Below are 22,660 nucleotides of genomic sequence, written 5' to 3'. Positions count from 1 at the left end.
ACAATTGGTTACCACGAAGGTCGTTATTCCCAAGATTCGTTTATCCGAAAATAAAAAAGAAAGTTTGTTATTTTTCAATTTTTCGTAATCCGAAAACGAAATAAGGTTGGCAAATAAGGGTCGTTACTATACGCGTTTCCCCCCCCCCCCCTATTTTCGGATTAACTTACCCGAGTGATAACGAACCAGAATATCTGCGTCACAATCATGCTCGGATAAACTTATTCTATTTTGGGATCAACATCTGATTTATATAGGTATGCATAATTTGTGTGTCTTGGAAAATCAACCTTCGCGAATAACGAACATGATTTTCTTTTGGTATTAATGAACCTTATAAAAAAGAAACAAATTGTAATCTTTCATACAATCCACCAAAACGTGATATATTCAACATGCCTCCTGTTCAAACTAGAAATCGGTGGGTTTGTGTTGTCATCAACACACCTAAATAGAATGATTATGGCTGTGAAAGATGAAACATGTGGAGATTGAAAATGCCCGATCATTATAGAAATCTTAACATTCTGTTTGTCATATTTTGCTCAACCTCTGCAAAACCAACATATTTGGGAACTATTATACCAAACGGAAAGGGGTTGGCCGTTGCACTTTGCATAGTTAGAGCTTTTCTCACACGAGCATGTTTCTTGATTACATTTATAGGCCTATTGTAGGAGAGCGCCGTAGCTCTCGAACAAAGTAACTACGCTGTCATTTAATTAAAAAATAATAATCTTTCCATTAGACGACTGACTCTGTATTTCACTGAGCCCTGAGAGCTTCTTATACACATGTTCGAGAGTGCATCAAACAGATCAAAAGGTGTAAGAATGATTAGACCTCTTATGTGTATCAGGCGCACAGTTAGCTTTCACATCACGTACAAGTATAACCTGAACCAACTGGCATAGCTGGTATACTGACTCGTCACTATGCTGTGTGCTTTGAAGGTATTTGTAATGCCATTGATTAGGATTGGGGAAAGGATTATGAGAAGGTCAAAAAGACGGCAACTGGTTACCCTTGCGTTCAGCTGAAAGAAGCACAGTAATCGATACTAAGTGACGTAGATAAGCTTATTCTAAAAATCAGACGAAGCTTTCAAGGGTAAAGGAATAACACAGATAGTCTTGTCTGCAAAACAAAGCATAGCTGCTTGTATTCAGGCAAAGGACGGCAGTTGACATACTCTTGTTTGATTCAGTTTGGTTTTATTGTTTCATATTTCACATTTGATTACAACTATTTTTTTAAACGTATCAAGAACTAAATTGCATATTGATTATCGAATACAAACAAGTAATGGCAAGGCCTCCATGTGACATGTGAGGAAACTACATAGAAACACTGCTGGTATAAGAAGACGTCGATTCCAGGAAGCCATCGTGAAATCAGTTCTTCCATGAAATACATTTAGAGTTGCAATGATTAACTAATTATGAAGTTTTAAATGTATCCGTTGAAGAAAATAATATATAAAAATCTACTCATGATATATATATATATATATATATATATATATATATATATATACATATACATATATATATATATACATATATGTATACATCATTTGCTCACTTCTGCCGAAGTGTTTGCCTTTTTTGCCAATTCTATGGTATTTTCCATCATGGGCATATTATTTATGTATATTATCAGTGTGTACAGACCATTTCGTAATTACATCTTGTGAAAATTTGGGAAAATGGCTTTTCTTTTTCTCATATGAATACGCACTTCACCTTTTATTTTTAAAGCGACATAACGTAAAGGCTTGTCCGACGTAGCAATTTATGGAATTCATGATCGAACAAAGAGTGTGCATGCGTAAACCAGCTGGTGACCAGTGGGAAGCATCCATTTATTGCTCTGCGATAACTGTATTAACAAAATTGTTTTGTCATTTTTTAGCCAAATACTAGGCTGTGTTTGTCAGGTGGTTGTGTTGGCAAGCACTTTTTGTAAAGATTACGTAAATAAGCATTACATGGCAGATGCTCATCTCAGTGAGTTTCAAAACCCATATGTTTGTTAGGCAAATGACCTCTTTTCTGCTCATAAGCAAAACGGAACTACGAAATGAGACTTATACAATGTATATGAGGTGTTTGACCGAAAGGAAGCCGGTAGAATTTGATGGTTCATGTGTGTGTGTGTGTGTGGTTGAGATAGAGGTATCACTGCACAGAATTGACACTAAAGAGGCAAGTGTTGACAAAGGCAATTTGCAGAGAGACCACTTCAGGGTGGATTTATAGCTGGTACCCTTTCTGCTAAAAGCACGCCCTCTACTGTCGAGGCGCAACACGGGATACACCCTTGTCCCAGTTACACAAACTACTCTAGTATTACTCTTCTTCGCTTGAGTCATCTTCCCTATTGACTCTGCAATGAGGATTTTCAGCCCCACAGTCATACCCTCCAAAGCAATTTGATTGCGGAAATTCACATACCACTTACATCAGATATACCAAACCTTCGGGACATCAATCAACCTGCCTTTGAGATCCAATACATTATTATCATGCCATGGTCATCCCAAAATGACACAAACAATAAATGCACTAGAGAAACTTTTACACTATGATATAAAATAGTGAAAATTAATGCCATCTAAAATACCAAACATTAACTCACCAAGAAAGAAATTCCCCCAGGTGTAGTACATGGAGTACATCACGATAACGGCTATCAGTTACTGGACAGCCCTTTAGTCCTCAATACAATGTAGGGCCTACTACTACAAATAGAATACCACCAGTGAAATTACAACTGTACCCCAGACCAATGTAATTGTATTGTGCAAAAAGAAAAACAAAATTTGTTCCAACACACCATGGACATAGATGACAAAACCACCCCTCTCAACTGAAGAAAACAATAATCAGCGTATCTCTTCGGCGATATTCTCCAGGGGGCGCTTTCTCTTTTAGCTAGGTTTTGAGATATGCCACTATCTGTGTGTAGCTCCTCGCTGTCATCTGTGTGCTCCCCTGGTCACTAGCTAGCCGCACACCTAAAGAATCATCTGGGCCCCGTTTTATCAAAAGATAAAATCGATTTTAGATTTCCTTACCACACAGGCAGCCATAGACTTACAGTTGAAATCAACTGTATAATCAATTTTAACTCTTCATAAAACAGGGCCCTGGTAGTGTGGTACTTTCTGACTAATCATTGACTGGGATATCAGGCGACAAAACTGAGGAACCCTGGCCCAGTCCGTCGCGAGCGCAAACATGGTGCACCACGCGGTTGTATGGCGCCATCTCGTGTCAGTAAGGTCCGTAATTGCACACACCTATCACGGAGGTCAAAATGTAGTAGTCGGCGATTATTATCTACATCCCGATTAAGACGTGTTATGAAATTTTAAACAGTAGTTTCAACAATGACGATGATTATACTTTTCATACCTTTTATTTTTCAAATGTGCTAATACAATTTTGAACAGCGATTCAGAATGAGATTGTCTCAATCCTCTAGTTCTGTCCCGCGATCTCTTATTTCATGCATCACATACTAGTAATCCAAAGCAGTCGACGACTCATCATACGTCTATGTTCGTTAAAAAAAAAAAGATGATGCCCATGTCTTCTGGATGGCTGAAATCGACTTTCTGTCAACCTAGGAAAAAGTTTAAGGTGAGAACCGTGTTACACCATGTCCCCGACCAGCTGATTCTGAGCAACATATTTCTATTCAAATTCAAATTCAAATGAAATTTATTTCCAGTATCACATTTTTTAAATCACAAATTCAAGGAAAACAAACGAACAATGTATTACAACAACGTTATAAACATTCATGAATATGAAAATGTTTGCTCAAATAATTTGTATTACTGTGAAAGAGAGGCCCACGTAAAAAAAGCTTGGAGAGGTAAGGTCCACTCAATAATTTAAAATTACAATAGAAAACAAGAAAAGGAGCGGAAGCACACACAGAGACACAGACGCTCAGCTGAGAAAGGAAAGGAAAGAAAGAAGGAAAGCCTATTGGAAGCAGCAGGGGACCACAGCACAGAGCTTTTGCCAGACCCTTCCTAACCTGATCATGCGCTCGTAACGGACGTTCGATTTAATCTGCAAATATTTCGAGGAATCATTACCTTCGAACGTATCAGTCTGAATTTGAAACCTCGTCATGAATCTTGGAAAGAGTAACCATAATCTACGATCTTCCAGGTTAGTCAGGATATGGTTGGTCAGGATATGGCTGTTCTAACTACCATGAATGGCTGCTTGACGACCAAGTTCAGCTTTTCTTCCCTGAAATATGCCATCTCCGAACCAACCTCAGAGTCATGCCTCCGGACACGCACGTACTGGCCTAGTCCCAGGGACTTTTCAAATGTTTGTTTTTTCTCGCTTAAGTAATCTAATGCCCATCTAGCTATGGCTACCGCCTCTGCATTCTTGGCTCCTACGTTCCTGGCAGTACACGAGGCTGGACATCGTGGACGATAAAGATATTTGTTTGTTTTTGTTTTTTATTGTTCCATATTCCACATTTCAACAAATAAAATAAACCACAAACATAATAATACAAAAGCATGGATGAATTGTACAGTACAGCATTTAAGATAATTTAACATGTGAAATATGAGGAATCTACGTAGAAGCATTGCTTGTAGGGTGTAGATTCCCAGATGCTGATATGAGATTAATTCTTACTTGATATTTACAATTGAAAGGAATGACAATTATTTGTGAACTGGGGAAATGATATAAACATCGAAGAAGAAAAAAAGACAAAGAAAAGACAACGAAAACAATGTCCGACACAAAACTTTTGGACAGTTGCGTGATCACCCGAGCGTGGTTACAAGTCAGATACAGTGTACAGTAGCAAAAATATAAAATATGCACAAAGAAGGTCCAGGAGATAAGAAATCGCGAGCGAGGTAATCGATAAGTATGAACAGAAAATATCGAGGAGGATTAAAGAATAGCTATAAGTATGAATTCAGAAAAACTAGTTTAAGTTTATGCTTAAATAAATTAAGAGACTGGGATTGAATTATTTCTCTATCCAAATTATTCCAAAATTTAGGTCTTGTAGTAGTTATTGTTTTTAAAGCAGATACGGTCCGTACAGGAGAGAGATGAAAAGAATCTTTTTGTCTCGTAGGGTAAGAATGGACATCAGTATTTTTAACAAACATCGAAGAAAGAACATCGGGGAGACCACTTGACTTTAACTGATACATAAATGATTCGATATTGAAATAATATAATTCCTGGATCTTAAGTGTTCTACTGGAAAAAAAAATAAGGCATTAGTGTGTTCCAGAAATGTAGCGAAGTTAGTTATCCGTATGGCTCTTTTCTGTATCAATGATAAAGAATTAAGTCTAGTTGTACAGCAGTTTCCCCATGCAAGGATTCCACAACCTATAAAGGGCAATTAAAGAGTAGAATACAATGAATGCAGAACATGCTTAGGAAAATACTGCTTTAACTTGTACATAATACCTACATTTTTTGATAATGATTTACGCAGAGAATCAACATGAAATTTCCATGTCAACTTACAATCAATATAAAGACCAAGGAATTTTATATATTCAACCTGATTCAATTCGACGTCGTTTACGAACAACTTGCCCGGTAAAATATTTATTATATTGTTAAAAACCATTAATTTTGTCTTAATCAAATTCAATGACAATTTATTAGTCTCAAATCCACTTGAATACTGAATTTAATTCAGTATCAATGGTATTCAGGAAAACATGAGGGTTTCGATTCGAATAAAAAATGCTGGTGTCATCGGCAAAAGTAGAAAATAGAACAGAGAGGACGAACTGCGAAAATCATTCACATAAAGAATAAACAGTAGAGGACCTAAACGAGATCCTTGCGATACCCCACAAGTTATAGGCTGTGAACTGTGACACATGGCTATTCAAACTAACAAATTGTTCTTCCAGTAAGGTAACTTCTAAACCAATCCAAGGCCCTTCCACGAATCCCATAGTGTTGTAAATTGTATAATAATATTTCATGGTTGATTGTGTCAAAGGCCTTGGAGTAGTCAAGAAAGATAGCTACTGTGTGACACTTGGCGTCGATCGCTTTTGTAATTTTCTCAATCATTAGTAAAATAGCATGAATTGCGGAATACTTTTTGCGAAATCCAAATTGATCATCATCTATTATATTACAGTCGTCTAAGAATCGGAACACACGTGTATACACAATCTTTTCAAGTATATTAGAAAGGGAAGTTAATAACGATATTGGTCGATAATTTCCCAGTTCATCCTCTCAGCCCTTTTTACATATCGGGATAACTTTAGTGACTTTCATCCTAGTAGGCACAACACCATTCATTAATGACAAATTAAATATATTGGCGAGAGGTACAACAATCTCATGTACAATATATTTCAGAAGATAATTAGAAATTCCATCATAGCCAGTACTTTTTTTTAGCTTTGAGATTATTTACGATATCAACAATTTGGGATTATAATGCAGCCATAAAAAAACAAAGATTGATTATTGCGTTGACTTAAATACGTTGAAAACGTTATATCCGTTTCCGGAATAGCATTCGCTAAATTGGGTCCAACATTAACAAAATATGAATTAAACGCTTCAGAGATTCCATTATCATCTCTAAACTCAATATCATTTAAACAAATCTTATGAGTATCCGATTTATTTGGTTTCTTCCGAAGAACATTATTAATAACTTTCCATGTGGATTTAATGTCCTTCTCATGGAGAAGAAACAGCGAAGAAAAATATTTCTTTTTTGCCTCACGCAACACAGAAGTAAGAACATTGCGATACCTAGTATATTTGCTTTTAGCCGCATCAGTTATCTGAGGCTTGAAAATATAAAAAAAGCTCATGTTTCCTATTAATAGACCTCAATAAAGATTTCGATATCTAGGGGGATCGTAGTATCTTTTTATAATTTGATCTAGATTGTGGTCTTATTGGAAAATGAGAAGAGAAAAGAGGGTTGATCAGATCAACAAACTTACTATATGCGTCATTAGACTCACTCGCATAGTGAACCACTGACCACTGACCTTAAATCTTGTAATATTTTGTTCTGCCATAACACGAGATGTAGATTTTTGTTTTTGTCTCAGACATACAGCAAAATATTGGCCCACATTGAAACTTTTACACGCAGTACGTTCGTGACGTTCAAGTCAAACAACTATGTCCTTTCTGAACAGGCTGTATTAAACACCCTGCTATGAATGTCACAAATTGCATAATCTTGACACGGTCTTATCTGTCGTTGAAGCGAAGTAAAGAAAGAACCTTTTCCTTTTTCATGATGATGGAAAGATTTTGAATTTTAGAAGGCTGATAACATCCCACGACCACTCTCATTTCAAAGATTTTTTTTTTTTGTCTTTACTCTGGCCAGCCGTATAATGTTGTTTCTCTTAGCTCCATTTATCTTCGAGTCACAAAACACTCTCTTGTATATTCACGTTTGCAATGATGTTTCCATAATCTGTGTTTGGTTTAGTTTGGTTTGGTTTATTTCTGCATTTTTTTTCTCCAAATATAATAACAAATGAAAACAAAGTGATACAGCGTACGCAAAAAAAAGAAGAACGAGAGTATCACATACAAATCAAAATAAGAAATGTCAATTTCATAAAAACATCAGTCCGTCAAAACATATGAATCAAAGCAACATGCTTAGGCATACTGTATTTATATATGAACAAAGGAGAAATCAATACAGAGGACCGCCATCATTATGAAGCAGAGCTTGACGTGGATGAAGCCCTTTATCTTGAATATACGAATATATTACAACACCGATGAACCTACACATCAAATTCTTAATCTTAACGTTATATACCAAACTCATTTTGCTAAAACAACAGAAAAGAGAAAAAAAACAGTGATTTGGTGCTTTTAAAGAAAAAGAGGGAAAAAAAGATTAATCGCTTGCCTAACCATCACGCCAGACACTGATCTATTTCGCTGGCATAATCGTGACGGTTTCAACTAACCGTCGAAAGAACGCTGCAGCGATTTGTTCTAAAATAACGCTGAATTTTCTCCTCGCTCAATACGTTCACTTTTCGTTTCAGTCACTTTGTGCTTGCTGCTCGCCTAAACTGTAATGAATGCATCTAATCAGCTTCAAGACAAAAAAAAAAAGGAGGAATAGTATGCCGGTTGGCTCCATTTCTCAAAGGCAATACACGTATATGACGTCTGTAGCACAAAACAACATAACACAGAGAATGAAAGTAATCAGTTAGTATTGTTATACAGGAAGAAAAAAGCGATGATTTCGCATGTTACGTTTGCAATAACTACAATGTCGTTCTCATCATCAATGTTATCTTCATTGTGATTATTAAGCTAATATCTTCACCGGTGATGAGTATCAGCTGTGTCGTTCATTTCCTTTTCTTCTTGGCTCTCGACTGTTCCGGTGCTTGACAGTTCGGGACATCACTGAATGACAATCGTTATGACCACATCCATGAAATGTTTGAGGACCCTCTCGGGGCCACATGCGAGAAGTTTGTTAGTTTGTTCGTTTGTTTGTTTGTGTGTTTGTTTGCTTAATTTTTTTCTACATTAATCTTTTTTATATGAAATACAAATTGAATGCAAATTTCAAAAGCAGAACGACCAAGAATAACAAGTGCAGTGTTTTAACAATACACAAATAGATAAGCATAAACAATTGCTATATCATTGTGTAGTAAACATATGACATGCAAATACCACACACAGTAAGTACTTTTTTTAAAATAAATAACAGAGATAATTGAATGCAGGAGACCATCATCGTGAGCCATGAAGCTTGAAATGGAGGAGTCAGCCCACGAGACCGATACCCACGGGTAGTAGACAGCCCACGAGTCATAGAGCCCATGAATTCGACACTACAGTACGTAAAAACAGCCCACAAGTTCGGCATTACAACGCGAGGCTTCATGTGTCGGTCTTGTGGGCCTTGTTTGCTTAGTGTCGAAATCATGGGCTGTGTGACTCCTGCGGCCTCATAAAAGTAATATCCGGTAACGCAACTTTCTTGGGGGAAATTGAGTGATCAGATAGGTTCAGTGCAGAAGCAGGTGTGGGTGCAGAATGCAGATGAATGAAGAAAAACGGAGATTGAAAAATAAAAATCATAAGCTTGCAATGTAATCATATTGTAAATAATTTTAAAGCTAAACAAAGCTCAGGCTATGATGGTATTTCAATGTTTCTTCTTAAACAAATCATTTATGAAGTAGCCGCACCTTTGACCCATGTATTCAATTTGTCTTTAATGACTGGTGTTTTTCCTAGTAAAATGAAAGTTGCCAAGATTATTCCTGTTTTTAAGAAAGGCAGACAGGACGACCTGGGCAATTATAGACCTATATCTCTTTTATCATCATTCTCCAAAGTACTTGAAAAAGTTGTCTACTCCCGAACTATCAAGTTTTTAAATGACCATGATATCTTAGTAGACACTCAATCTGGTTTTCGCAAAAAACATTCGACTACTCACGCTGTTTTGTTGTTAATAGATAAAGTTGTTCAAGCTATCGAAGCTAAATCTCACACTGTTGGAGTTTTTCTGGACCACTCCAAGGCGTTCGACACAATTGATCATGAAACATTACTGTACAAACTGTCTCATTACGGGATTCGTGGCAGCGCCTTGGAGTGGTTCAGAGATTACCTCACAAATCGATCACAATTTGTACACATTAATGATTCTGATTCAAGCACAGCAAATATAACGTGTGGTGTTCCACAAGGCTCCCTTTTGGGACCACTTCTTTTTATTGTGTACATAAATGATTTGCCCAGGTCGTCAGCACTCCTTTCTTTCCTCTTGTTTGCGGACGATTCAAGTCTTTTTTTGACGCACAAAAATCCTACTGAGTTACTTGATATGCTTAACTCTGAGTTGAATCACGTCAATGATTGGATTCAAAGTAACAAACTATCTCTAATATATAAACAAAACTAATTTTATGGTGTTTAGTAATACAATCACTTGTTTACCTGGCTCAATTTCAATCACAGGAGTAAACTTACAACAGACAAATTCAGTTAAATTTCTTGGTCTTTTAATTGATTGTAAATTATCTTGGCAGGAACAAACAAATCATTTATGTAAGTTATTATCAAGAAATTTGGGTGTTATACAGAAGCTTAAGCATGTTTTCCCCACGTATATATTACGTACCTTATATTCGACTTTGTTATTGCCGTATCTTCATTATAGCATACTGGCCTGGGGGAATTGTTCCAAAATACGCCTGGAGTCTATCTTTAGAATACAAAAGCGAGCTGTAAGGATTATCAATTGTACCAATTATTTAGCACCGACAAGCCCTCTGTTCAAAAGTAATAACCTCTTAAAGATTTTTGATATATATTCTTACTCCCTTGGGATATTTATGTACCAGTTAACTAAAGACGAATTACCTTATGCTTTCACTCCCATGTTTGTAAAAAATAAAGTTATACATTCCTACCCTACAAGGCAGGAAAATTCATTTCACTTTTCTCCCGTGAGAACTGCATTTGCTCTTAAAACAATAGTACATACAGGTCCAACATTCTGGAATAGCCTTAACTCCGACATTATTGAATCGTTGTCATTGAACTGTTTTAAACGTAAACTAAAAAAATCCCTTGTGCAGGCTTATATCTAATAATACAACATGCAATTTTATTTTAACTCCCTCTTCTTTATCAGATTCGTTGTTTATCATATGTATTCCAAGGTTGTCTTTTGTTTTTTTTTTTTTACTGAGTCATTTATGTCAAGGCTATTCCTGAATTAATGAATCATTATGTATCATGTGCGTTTTTGCGCATTCTTACAGTTACGTAACTGTGTTGCTCGGGTGACAAGGAGTCCTGTTAACGCGTTACAGGTGGCTACTTTGTATTTCGCTATGCTTTCGTATATTTTATTCCTTTCTTTTGCTCTTTTTGCTCTCTTTTCTTTTACGTCCCTTTCCTTCCTTTCATAGTTTTCGTTTCTGGGTTGTTTAAGAAGACCAACACTTTCATATATACAGGGACCTATACATTACAAGCTTTGCTTTTTAGTAGGTCCCCACATTTCATGTTTGTTAAATTGTCTTCTCTTGTATTTTTTGTAATTTACGACGCTATGTTCAATCGATCGTATCATGTTTGATGTTTTGAAATGTGGAGCAATAAAATCAAATCAAATCAAATCAAATCAAATATCACATTTTAACTTAATGAGTGGGAAGCATTATGATTGTATCAAACACCGCTTGAGCGTAGCGTTTAAAGAGTAAATAGTTGAACAAGACTTTTGTCGGGAAGATTAGATGTCAGGACTCGAATGTCTGATAGATTTGAGAATGAAAACGGCTCTATGACTGAGTGAAAGTACTGTCCAGTATCGTCAATAATGTTGACCGGGGTTTTTCCAAAATTACATGTACTTTGTACAAACTCATGAAATCCAGAATGAGGAGATGGCGAAGTGGTTATGGATCATGTGTTTTTCCCCTTCGAACATGTCTTTTGCGTAAAGATGAGTTCTCTCGGTTCTCTTCTTTGCGGTCAATATTGACATGATGCTTTGATAAATCGTACTCTTTGAGCCTTTTTTTTTCTAATCACACTTTGATAATTCTGTTGTTTCTATCTTATGCTTATTTACTTATTCATTGATTTTATGTATTCATTTATTTACATATAATTCATTTTTAAGTTTGGATAATCTATTGAGTTTCCAGAGGAGCAAACTATTTTGTCTGGTTTAATTCGACTGGATACCACTGCGCAATAACGTAACATCTACGCAAAAATGTAACTGGATTTTTTTTTTTCACTCATGGGTACCTTATTTGACCAAACGTTTATTCTGATTTGCATTTGAATTGAATTGAATTGAATCTTGTATCCGGTATCGTCACACCAAGCAGACGAAGGGTAGAAAGTGCTTCCAGCGCTTTGTTTTTTTTAACGGTGAAGAAGAGGTGAGGCTTGAACATCGCAGAGAAAGCTTACATGTATGATGTCGCATTTCTGTGGTTTGGGCGTCATTATGTCGTAATACCTCTGCGACGAGGTATTCACCTATATTACGAGAGAAGATCGACACGAAAATTGTTTAGTAGTGTGTTAACAATTGCCAAATCGTAAACATATTTTCATCTTCTCTATAAAGTGCTAATTGCAGCATCGCTGACAGTGAAGAGGAAGATTACAGGGGGTCGTCCGACGAGCTCGACACCCACGAGTCACAAGGCCCAGGAGCTCGACACTACAAAAAGATTCGTGAGTCATACACCTACGAGTTATGCAGCCCACAAACTAGAAACTAAGTTAAACGGACCCTAGAGCTAGACATCCAAACACGCCCATGGGCTAAACACTAAGCTAAGAATGCCAACGAGCTCGACACTACGCATAAAAGGTCCACGAGCTGGACACTACGTAAATGGAGCCTCTTAATGAAATGCTGAACTCGCAGGTCTTTTTTCTTTTGCCTAGTGTCGAACTCCAGGGGGGCGTTTCATCAACGAGTTCGTCGGAGGTTTTCACCGACAAATTTGCTATCAGCCATTCAGACGCACGGATTTCAGTAGCTTTTAACAGTTGTCAGTGTAAATCACTGACAAAAAGTTTCATGAAACGGTCCCCTGGACCTTTTGTGCCTAGTGCGAACTGGTGGACATTTTGGCCTTATCTGCCTAGCTTCTAGCTCGTGGACCACACAGCTAGTGGATCTATTTTACTTGATGTCAAGCTCGTGGGCCTTGGTCAAATACTACCTAGCTTGTGAGTAGTATGACTCGTGAGCTGTATTAGTCGTGGGCTGTATGACTCATGGATGTTGATCGTGACGTGCACCCAAATGATCCACCTGTGACTGAAAATGATTGCGACACGGGATTTGTGTCGCAGCTTTTTAGTAATTGTCAAATCATAAATATACTCTCATCTTCTCTAAGTAGGCCTACTCATATGGGGTAGAACCATTGCTGATCATGACAAGATCACGAATTACAGGCCCCAACTCGGTCCCCTCGGGAAGTCCACACGGAAACTTCTGCTCAGATGGAGCCGCAATATTTAACTGTTTGAATACGATGTGTTGGAAATGTTAAATGAAAGAAATGCAACTCTCGATCATTCTCCGAAGTGGTAGAGAAAGCGATTAATCGCGGCAAATGCTTACATTAAGTCATTAGTTCAGATAGTAGCTTCGTATCCTGGTTTGTCAAGGCATCAATGGGCCTCATTTAGATGACTTACAAGAAAACTTCCCTCTGCATTTCCAACTGTTTTGCGTCAATTGTGGGCTTGACTTCCGAAGCCATCCATTTTTCTATGAAACTGTTAAGAGGTACAGGCAAGGACGGGCAATGACGTGCGTAGTTGTACGTATAGTATACACTGTCTGCAGCCTTCTTGTCACTGCCTGTGGCATGGAGATCAGCAGAGCGGTGAGTGGGCGGTGAGTTGGCTCAGCCAGTAGCGCGTCTGCCTCAGACCCAAGCGACCCGGGTTCGAACCCGAGTCTGGACTGAGCAATGTTGTATGTAAACATACCGTCCCCTCTAGCGGAGGCAAAACACTCAGTCCCTCGGATAGGACATAACATGGAGGTTCCGTGTGTGAGAGAGTCATAACCCATGCACGTAAAAGATCCCGCTTCATTCATTCATCGCAAAGAGCAGGGTGTTTAATCCGGTGAAGTCACGGGTCCTGCCTCACATCCAACTGGACCCCATGGAAGACCAGCTTAGCATAGCTGAATATGAGCTATCCAGCCATCTTCTCAGATGGAACATGAAAAAACAAAAGAGAAAAGTCAAGGGTAATGGTCCATATCACGATTGACAGCAGTGGCAACAAAAACTTGAATGGCATACCATCGGAAGAAATGGCCAGCTTCAAGCACTTCGTAGCAAGTCTTTCCAAAAACAGAAATCCGGCGAACTAAGATTTAATTCCGAAATAGTAGCATTGGCCAGACTGAGCAGGGTGTGGAAGAGCAACATTAAATTTGACAAAATTCCTGCTCTACGCTAGTGATCTGAGTCCTGCTACATATGAATGTGAGATACGGACGCTGATTGCAGAGAAGGAAGGGAGAATCCAGCCATTCGAGACCACGAGTTCCTACAGGAAGCACAAGACCAACAACCATGTGCGGAACCTTGGTCACGAGCCTAGTCGGGCCCAATGAGCCCTTACTGGCAACGGTAGATGTTCACGTCACCCGCCACAGCACCCTCACCAATTAAACTATCTTTTACAGGATACTATTGATGGAGGGAGTGGATTAGGAGGGCACAAGAAAAGCTGATTCAAAAATGCAAAGGATTGGACAAGGGTGATGATGCCGGAAATAACCGCTGCACCCCCCCCCCCCCCCCTCCTCTCCAATGGTCATGAGATATGAGTGATTGAATATTGACGCAAGCAAATAGCTCGTGAGAAATTTGAAACCACAAGACTAAGACGAATATATGCCATGAATATTGTTGTAAATGATATGATAGAGATAGATAGAAAGCCTTCATATAGAAAACGATGATAAGAACCATAAAAGATAATTGGACGAGAGTGATAATATTTGAAAAATCGTGGGAGTATAAAAAGTAATGTTAATAGAATACACGAAGAGTTAAAAAAAAATCGCCAGCAATCTAATACCGTGTTGACCCTCAGTTGTAAACTGTTCCATTAGAAAGGCCGGCATTTTCATCATGGGAAAAGATCAAGTTGATTCGGAAGCGAACTCGCATTCAGGCGGTAGATGTTCGTGTGACAGGTCACAATGAACGTCAGATGAGTCTGTAGTGACAAATTCTATTGATTCAGTATTGTTGTGTTTACCGTAGAAGTATACCCAAAGGTAACTAATTCTGGAAACCTAATGAATCATTGAGTTCTAGTTCACTTTGAGGTTCAACAGAACTAATAGCTGTGTACTTTAGCAGCTCTCCATACATACTGATGTGTGTGATATGCGTGTATAGTCCAGCAAAGCTGCATGCATATATTGTAAAAAAATAAAATAAACATATTACACGGAGGAGCTTACAGTGATGGTATAGTTTTGGCTGAGATGAGAATTCAGGTTTCCCATTTGCGTGTGTGTGTGTGTGTGTGTGTGTGTGTGTGTGTGTGTGTGCGAGTGTAAGATAATGAGAAATCTCTTATGAAATATAAATGACAATACAATTCTAAGAGGACTGCAAGGTTTATCAACTATTTTGATGAAAGAATGACTGAGATATCCAGAACAAAGAGGTCCTTTTTTTTTTAATATTGGACCCACCCTTTATTAGGACCATTTTTAACTTTGTTTTTGGATATCTCATCCATTTCAAATCATTTTTCTACAAATAATTCCTCTTAGAATTTATGTGTTGTTTTTTTTACTTCATAATATGCTTCGTTTTATCTCGTAAACAGTTAACATCTCTCCCATGCCAACCAAAACTGTACCAGCTGTATACCATCCCCTTAATTTGATGCATATTTTATTGGTGGTTGCAATAATGAATCTCATGCCTGTTAAGTGCTATTTCTACGTGAGTTCTAATAAGTGAATCTAGTAATGACAATAATCAACATTTTGTTACTACAAAGTCGAGTGCTATGAACATGGCATGCATATATCCTTTACGTGTTAGAAGGCAAGACGCATTCAAAGGTGCATGGTAATTGGCAAGGTACGGATTCATAGTAAAGGCCGTGTCACACCTTTCCGAGCAAGCCTTGCGTGCGACTTGCGAAGAACAATTTTTACTACCCGGAGGTCCCCGCAGATGACCCGCACATGACAGTACCTAGAACGTATCTCACCCGTAGTCGCCCGGAGGTGCGCACGCAAATCTTTTTACCCGCGACCATGTTTAGGCCCTGTCACATCTTTCCGGGCAAGCTACGCGGGCTTGTTGCGTGTGGGGATTTTCCAACATACCGGACAATTTCTGAGGGCGGACAAGGATTTGGCTGAGTCAGTGCATGTGTCTCACTTGCTGGACGCGTTCTACTTAAGTTCTACTTGCGGGTATACTGTGTGACCTGTGTGCCAGGCGCGTGGGGACTGACAACTTAGTGGAGGAATTCCTCTGAAGGAATGGCAGAAGCCCCACAGAATGTGATTATCTTGGCCGCATACGGGGACTGCGAAGTACCTGCGTGGGAGTTGCCTGCGAGGTGCTGCCGCTGAGGGCCTCCTACTGGCGTTCTGCGTGGACCTCTGCGGGCAATTCCCGCGACTCACCCGGAAAAAAAATTTGATCACGCTCAAAACTTGGCTGCGGGTAAATCGGACTTGGGTGCGCACCTCCGAGCAACTACGGGCGAGATACGCGCTAGGTACTGTCAGGTGTGGACTAACTGCGGAGAGCTCCGAGTAGCAAGTTTGTTTCTCCGCAAATCAACCCGCAAAACTTCCCCAGATACGGTATGACACGGGTTTGAGCATTGTCAAAACTTGGTTCCGAGTGAGTCGTGGCGGTTCGCTCGCAGAGGTACACGCAGAACACCAATAGGAGACCCTTACCGTAAGTCACTCGTAACAGAAAACGCATCGGTTTCAAAGCTCTCACGCAGGTCACACGGAATACACGCAAGTAGAAGGTAAGTAGCACGCGTCTAGCAGGTAAGACACAAGTGCGAAACTCGCAAACATTCTTGTCCGCCGGCGGAAAAATCTCCTGCGTGCTGGAAAATCCCTACTCGCAACAAGCCCGCGTAGATTGCCCCGAAAGGTGTGACACGGCCATAAGGTGGTTCATCAAAAGCGGTGATTTCAATGTTTTCCCAAATTAAGAAATTCTGCAGAGGGCAACAGAGATATAAAAGTATGAATCACTCTTTTTAAATTTGATGCGAATTTAATTTTCTAAGCCAACTCGACATTGTATTTTTGTTTTCTCGGGTTCCAAGCTGACATAGCTTCGACCTCTATTAGAGTTTACCCGAATCATAAAGCAAAATGAAATACCCCAAATAACACAGGTGATTGGTAAATTACAGCATAAAAATCGGTCATTAAATTAAGCTCAAGAAAAAAAAATGATATAACTTCAGACGCAAAATAATTTTGTAAAGATTTCTGTCTCATAACAACGCCTACACACACACACACACACACACACACACACACACACAAGTGACTCCAATTTATGTGACTCCTGCGAAGCACGGCTTCTAACAAATGGAGGTTGGCGGTCTAATGAGGAGTGTGTTCTTGGTTGCTATTTCAATCACTCAGGATCTTATCTGACTTCAAAAACAATCGACTCGAAGGAGATAAAAAATGAGTGACAGTCATGATGAAACATGCATCAGATATGCGGTAACTATCATCAGACTGAACAACAGCAGTCCGGCCAATCGTGATGGAAATTTTATCAAGCTATACATCTTGTTAATGAAGATAGTGGAGTTATAGTTTTATAAATTCCGAACTAAATTATAAGCTTGTTATGGTCTTAAGCGATCATCTTTATTATATACAATATGATAATCCGAATGCGGCATTTTGTTCAAAGCCTAAAGAGTATCTCGTCCTTGGCAGCTCACCACATACGTTACCCTATTTTGCAGGCACAAACCCTTGTTGATCGTAAAGGAGTCTGCCCCAAGACCACTACATGCACCACTGGCACTGTCCCATAGGCCCTGTACTGTAGCCTCCGTGCTGGGAGAGGCTGCAGCAGTGCCAGTGGCATATGTAGGAGTCTTTGCGCAGACTCCTTTAACACCAACAGGGGTGTGTGCCTGCAAGTACAGGTATACTTACCCAGGGCACCAAGAAGAAGGAGAGTTTAAAAAAAAAATGGAATCTGAGTCGGACACACTCCAAACACTTCAGTCCAGTGGGATATGTTGCCTTGTATGGCTTCCATAGAAAACCTTAGCAAATGACGCATCAAGGATACCAATTGTCTTGTTTTTCGCACGACTAGCAAAAGTTTTGCGTTGTATGACCCGCCTTCCTCATTTTGTTGCATATGATCCAAAACGTCAGCAAGGATAGCGTGTAGGGTTTCCGATAAGCTCGTGTAAAGATATATCGTATACATCTTAACGAACCTCACCATTTAGGACCGATTCGCCGAGAGAGAAGGATGGCTCTTGTCTCAGCAAACAACATATTCACATCGAGCTTGCACAGTATGTTGTCTTGGTCGAGGCAGACCATATCTAAGCCGAGCGAACAACATACTTTCCAAATTCCTGCGTTGAGGAGGAGCAACATCACCGTGCGCGGCAGCTCCGAAGACGGAACAATTCTCAAAGGCAGTGTCGATAAGAATCTACAGGTGCCGCCTTCCTCGTACTTCGCAAGAAGTCGCCCGTCCGTAACTGCGGATAGCATCCTGAACGGCCGAAATGCGAAAAACGGCTTCCTCCCTACAAAACAATTGATTCCAGATCCTCTTCTTTTTACCCAGCGATCGTGCTCGCTGTCTAACCCCAACGGATACACGAAGCCGAAACCTCGACAATCGGGCAAGGAGCGTCAAAAGTTACAGCTGTACAAGATAGCCGGAGACTCATACGGGCACATTGCGACCTGGGAAACTGGCATCACGTTAACTCCATACGGGTTTCCAGTGTTGCAGAGCCCCCCGTGTAACATCACAGATGAGTCCGTCTATGTCAGGCAGCGATATGAAACCCTGTCTACGGTATCCTTCACTTCCGACCGAGAGAGTAACTTTTGCGCTACCCCAGCTGAACAGGACAAGGAAGGCGACAGTCCTTCCGTCCAACTCGATATAAACTACGATCCTTGGAAGAAATTGACAGTTGCTTCGGTTGTCATCAGCGGCATCCAAACAAAAGGTCGCATCGTACTCGTAGTCGAACTTGCGTCACACATCAGAAAGAAACATAAGACTGGACCTCTTCCCTGTCATCAGGGTGTCTTCAGACACGACAAAGATATATCGTTCTTTCGCATAGCACAAGAACACATGGAACTTAGTCAGATAAAGGTGAGACCATGCCGGATTTAGGCCAATAGGAGTCTACACCCTATGTCCTCGGACCTGTTCATGTATAATGTGATATTTCAGAGACAAATTCCATGCATTTACAAACTCTGGAGCATGGCAAGACTTTAGAAAGTAGACAAGTTGTACGATGGGAAATACGTGACTTTGATATGGGGATAATCACACTGATGTTAAATTGCAAGTTTACATAATACACGTATCATAAACTAATTATTCCCTTTAACAACTCATCAAATGTGAGCTCCGCTATCCGTAGAAAATCATGATCAGTCGACGCAGAGAATAGAACTTTTTCTTTGTCATTAAGTCACCCTTGGAAAATCACTTTTTAAAGATTTGTTTGAAGCAAATGAGATGCATCTGATGTCATGACATCGTCATTTCCTCTGACTTGTGAATAGACATCAACCGACATAACTTTTTCGTATACACAACCTCACCTTCGCACATAACATTTGTTTTGTTTTGTTTTGTTTTGTTTTGTTGGTTTTTTTTTTGGGGGGGGGGTCCAATTTAAAGTAAACATTTACTGCTCTATTTCTTCCCTTGAATACTTCTTTTACTCTGGCCCCAACACTTTTTGTGCACCATACAAAGGAATACATAAGGTGTCATCACTTTGGGCCCCCACACTTTTTTCAACCCGGAAGTACATAAGTGGCACTAAAATAGAAATAGATAGAGATCTTGAAGTATGGCGGCGGTAAGGTTATGTGTTTTCTCTGGAGACCTTTTTTTGTTATAACACCCGGAAATGGGAGGGGAGAGAATGAGCTGAGGACCTCTTTTTTTTTTTTTTTTTTTTGCTTGTTAGCTCATGAAACCCGGAAGTGGGCCCCCACACTTTTGAAAACACTGCGCCAGCCCTGCAATATATGGCAAAATCACTCATGCGGTTCTTTATCCTCTTTAAAGATGCTCCAGGCTTTGTAACTTGGAGGCTGTCAAGGGCCTCTATTCCCCAAATGTCAATGACTACACCCTCGTCCTTCTCTCTCTCTCCAAGAGTTAACGCAAATCATGGTGTTTTTTAACAGGTCTGGGTATACCGGAACAAACACACATTTCTCCGTGGAAGTCTTGTGGGATCTGCAACTATTCCTCTCAAGGACCTTGCAATTGGAGAAACTAATTTCACAAGGCCACTTCGTCAAACATTTCTGAGAAAGGTACATTTCCTATTTCTTCGCACAGAAATAATCACCTTACCTTTTATAATCTTAGATATGCTTCAGATTCTCAAAACTCTATCTCCGGAATTGATACAGCTTTTTCCTCGTTTTACAGTGTATTTCCTACAGGTCAATAGAAGAGGCCAGTAGAAAAACGGAATTTACATTTTACACTGATAATTGGGAATCTTCGAAATGACTTTTGGGTTCCAATGCTTTTTCGTGGAACAAAGTTTCTTTCTTTACACCTCAATCTTTGCGTGTACAACTGCGATTCTTTTATCAACATGTAGGAAACCCGTATTTTGATAAGGAGAAACAGTAAAGCTACTCATATCAAATCCAAACTTAGATTTACAGCAATTTATCACATTTCTCATTTGTCTGCTTAATCACCACCTCATGTCCCAATTTTCTGGACTTCAAAGTTTGAGACTATGTCGGTGTAACACGGGGTAGCCTACTATTTGTCATATAACCTGTACATAATAAATATGAACATTCTTTAAACTCCAACAAATGTTATGTAATGTATTTGAACACATCACCAGAATTAGAAATGTTTATCTCCCTCCATGCATCAAATCCAAACCCTAATGATATGTTTATAACCCTGAAATAGTCACCGCCCAAATTGTTAATGCCTACATTGCGAACGAAACGCCCAAGTACTAACAGTTTCATTTCTATGGTATAAAAATTCGTCGCAGGACGTGGGAAGGCTGAAGCTGATGGTGTGTTATCATTCCAGCCAGCGACGCCTACTCGTGACGGTAATACGCGCCACTGACCTCCCAAGGAAACCCTTCCCACCAGGTGGGTATATTGCTGTTATGTATACAGTATATTTACAAACAAGTCTCTCTTTAAAATATATGGGAATGAGAACAATCCTGATTCTCTGTTCGTCATTGATTTCAGAGTTGTCTTTACTGTCTCGGGCCTTCAGTATGCAGTTTATTGAGAGGAGGCAGTGATTGATCGTGTATGAAAATGCAGACCAGTCCAACGACATTCATGCAGCACAGACCCCACAGAGACCAGAATATTATAGACACTTTAGCGTCTTGTGGCATAGATATCGTAACGTTATGTATTTTATTCGATGAAACTACAGCCACTCACGCGGCTCTAGTCTTAGAAGGAACAAGATCCGCATCCTCGATACCAAAGCCCGATACAATCAACAAACATCATTTTCTTACTTATGACATTAAGAAATTCTCTTAACTGTAAACTTTCTAATGACCCATGATTTATTACATTTCATTTCCTTAAACCTACTTTATCTACAATAATTTATACAGAAATAATGCCGGTTTTCTGTATATCAAATTTGGAGAAAATCAAGATTTTTAAAATTATTTTTACAAGTTATGAATCATTCAGGAAACAGGTGATGAAACAGAAGAGTAACACACAAAACTGTAATCGCATGTCTCAAAATAAGAGAAAGGATCTGGATTCCAAAATATATATAGGCCTAGAGTGGACCCAGGACAGGGCGTAGTACGAATATTAAACTCTCAGTTTCTGATCAAACTACACACTCCTACCTCAACCTTGATATGAAAGCCATTGTGCTACTGTTTATTAATTCTAGTAGGCCTATGTCTGCTTCCACGGCAACACTGCACGATATAGTAGGATGACTGGTTGCAAACACGCACGAAGTATCCGGTCAAACGATTGCCACTCTGGAAGCATATTGTTCTGTACGAAAGATATTGGTGATGATGACACCGCTGGTTACTATGATGACCAAGATGATAATGATAGTGATAGTAAAAGTGGTGGTCAATTTGATGATGATAATATGGTGGAAATAATCACTTCATTAAGTTAAGACCTGGTAAAGTCGTGTTTATTGTAATACCATTAGAAAAAATGTTGATGTGTGTGTTGTACATCCATTCCTCCCTCCTCTGTATAGATACTTTTGTTGAGATCGAGGTAACACACAAAGGCAGTGATACCACTATGAAGAGAACGACCAAACTGAGGCCCCGCACGTCCAACCCGGTGTACAAGGAAGTTTTCGCCTTCGTGTTCCCACACCTCTTTTCGGAAGTGTGGGGCGTCCGACATGAGAGGGGTCCCTTGAAGAACGTGGCGATAACAGTGTCTGTCTGTCGGAAGATCCTCTTCTTCAAGCACTCTGTCATTGGCCAAGTCACCCTCACCCCAGAAGTCCGCACGAGCGGCTACTCACATTTGCTGAAGTGCACCAAATTGCCCTACCAACCTATCACGGAATGGCATGACCTGAAGTCTTCTGGCTAAACGCCAAATCGGCGTGACTTTGCTTTGTTGACGACACCGATAAGACTCTTGACTTTTTTTTTAAAGAGATCCTTGAATACTTGAAAATCATCCCATGTGATGTATTGCTGGAAAGTTGTTCTTCAGTAGATCCAGCTGTTAAAAGTGGTATCTTACTCTGTTGTAATGATTAAAAATGGCAAGGTCGTCTGGGAAAACAATAATTGTT

General features: G+C 39.5%; 1 protein-coding gene across 1 annotated transcript; it reads left to right on the top strand.

The window, feature by feature from the left end:
* Window positions 1-18,151: 18,151 nt before the first annotated feature.
* Window positions 18,152-22,452, top strand: LOC139717927 (uncharacterized). The gene is made up of 3 exons (XM_071629412.1): window positions 18,152-18,976; window positions 20,880-20,985; window positions 22,103-22,452. Exons 1-3 carry the CDS (start codon window positions 18,152-18,154, stop codon window positions 22,450-22,452), a joined length of 1,281 nt encoding a protein of 426 aa, XP_071485513.1.
* Window positions 22,453-22,660: the final 208 nt, after the last annotated feature.

Source organism: Diadema antillarum, unplaced genomic scaffold (assembly GCF_040938485.1).
Source record: "Diadema antillarum isolate AM-2024a unplaced genomic scaffold, OU_Dant_1.0 scf00000086, whole genome shotgun sequence".
NCBI classification, from domain to species: domain Eukaryota; kingdom Metazoa; phylum Echinodermata; class Echinoidea; order Diadematoida; family Diadematidae; genus Diadema; species Diadema antillarum.
This window is presented reverse-complemented; position numbering and strand designations above follow the sequence as displayed.

What these genes read in the sequence shown, in the direction of transcription:
- LOC139717927 (XM_071629412.1), top strand. Translation starts at nt 18,152, where the DNA reads ATGTTGTCTTGGTCGAGGCAGACCATATCTAAGCCGAGCGAACAACAT. An exon ending in TGGAACTTAGTCAGATAAAG is followed by an intron (nt 18,977 to 20,879) that starts GTGAGACCATGC and finishes AATTCGTCGCAG; the next exon opens with GACGTGGGAAGGCTGAAGCT. An exon ending in AAGGAAACCCTTCCCACCAG is followed by an intron (nt 20,986 to 22,102) that starts GTGGGTATATTG and finishes TCCTCTGTATAG; the next exon opens with ATACTTTTGTTGAGATCGAG.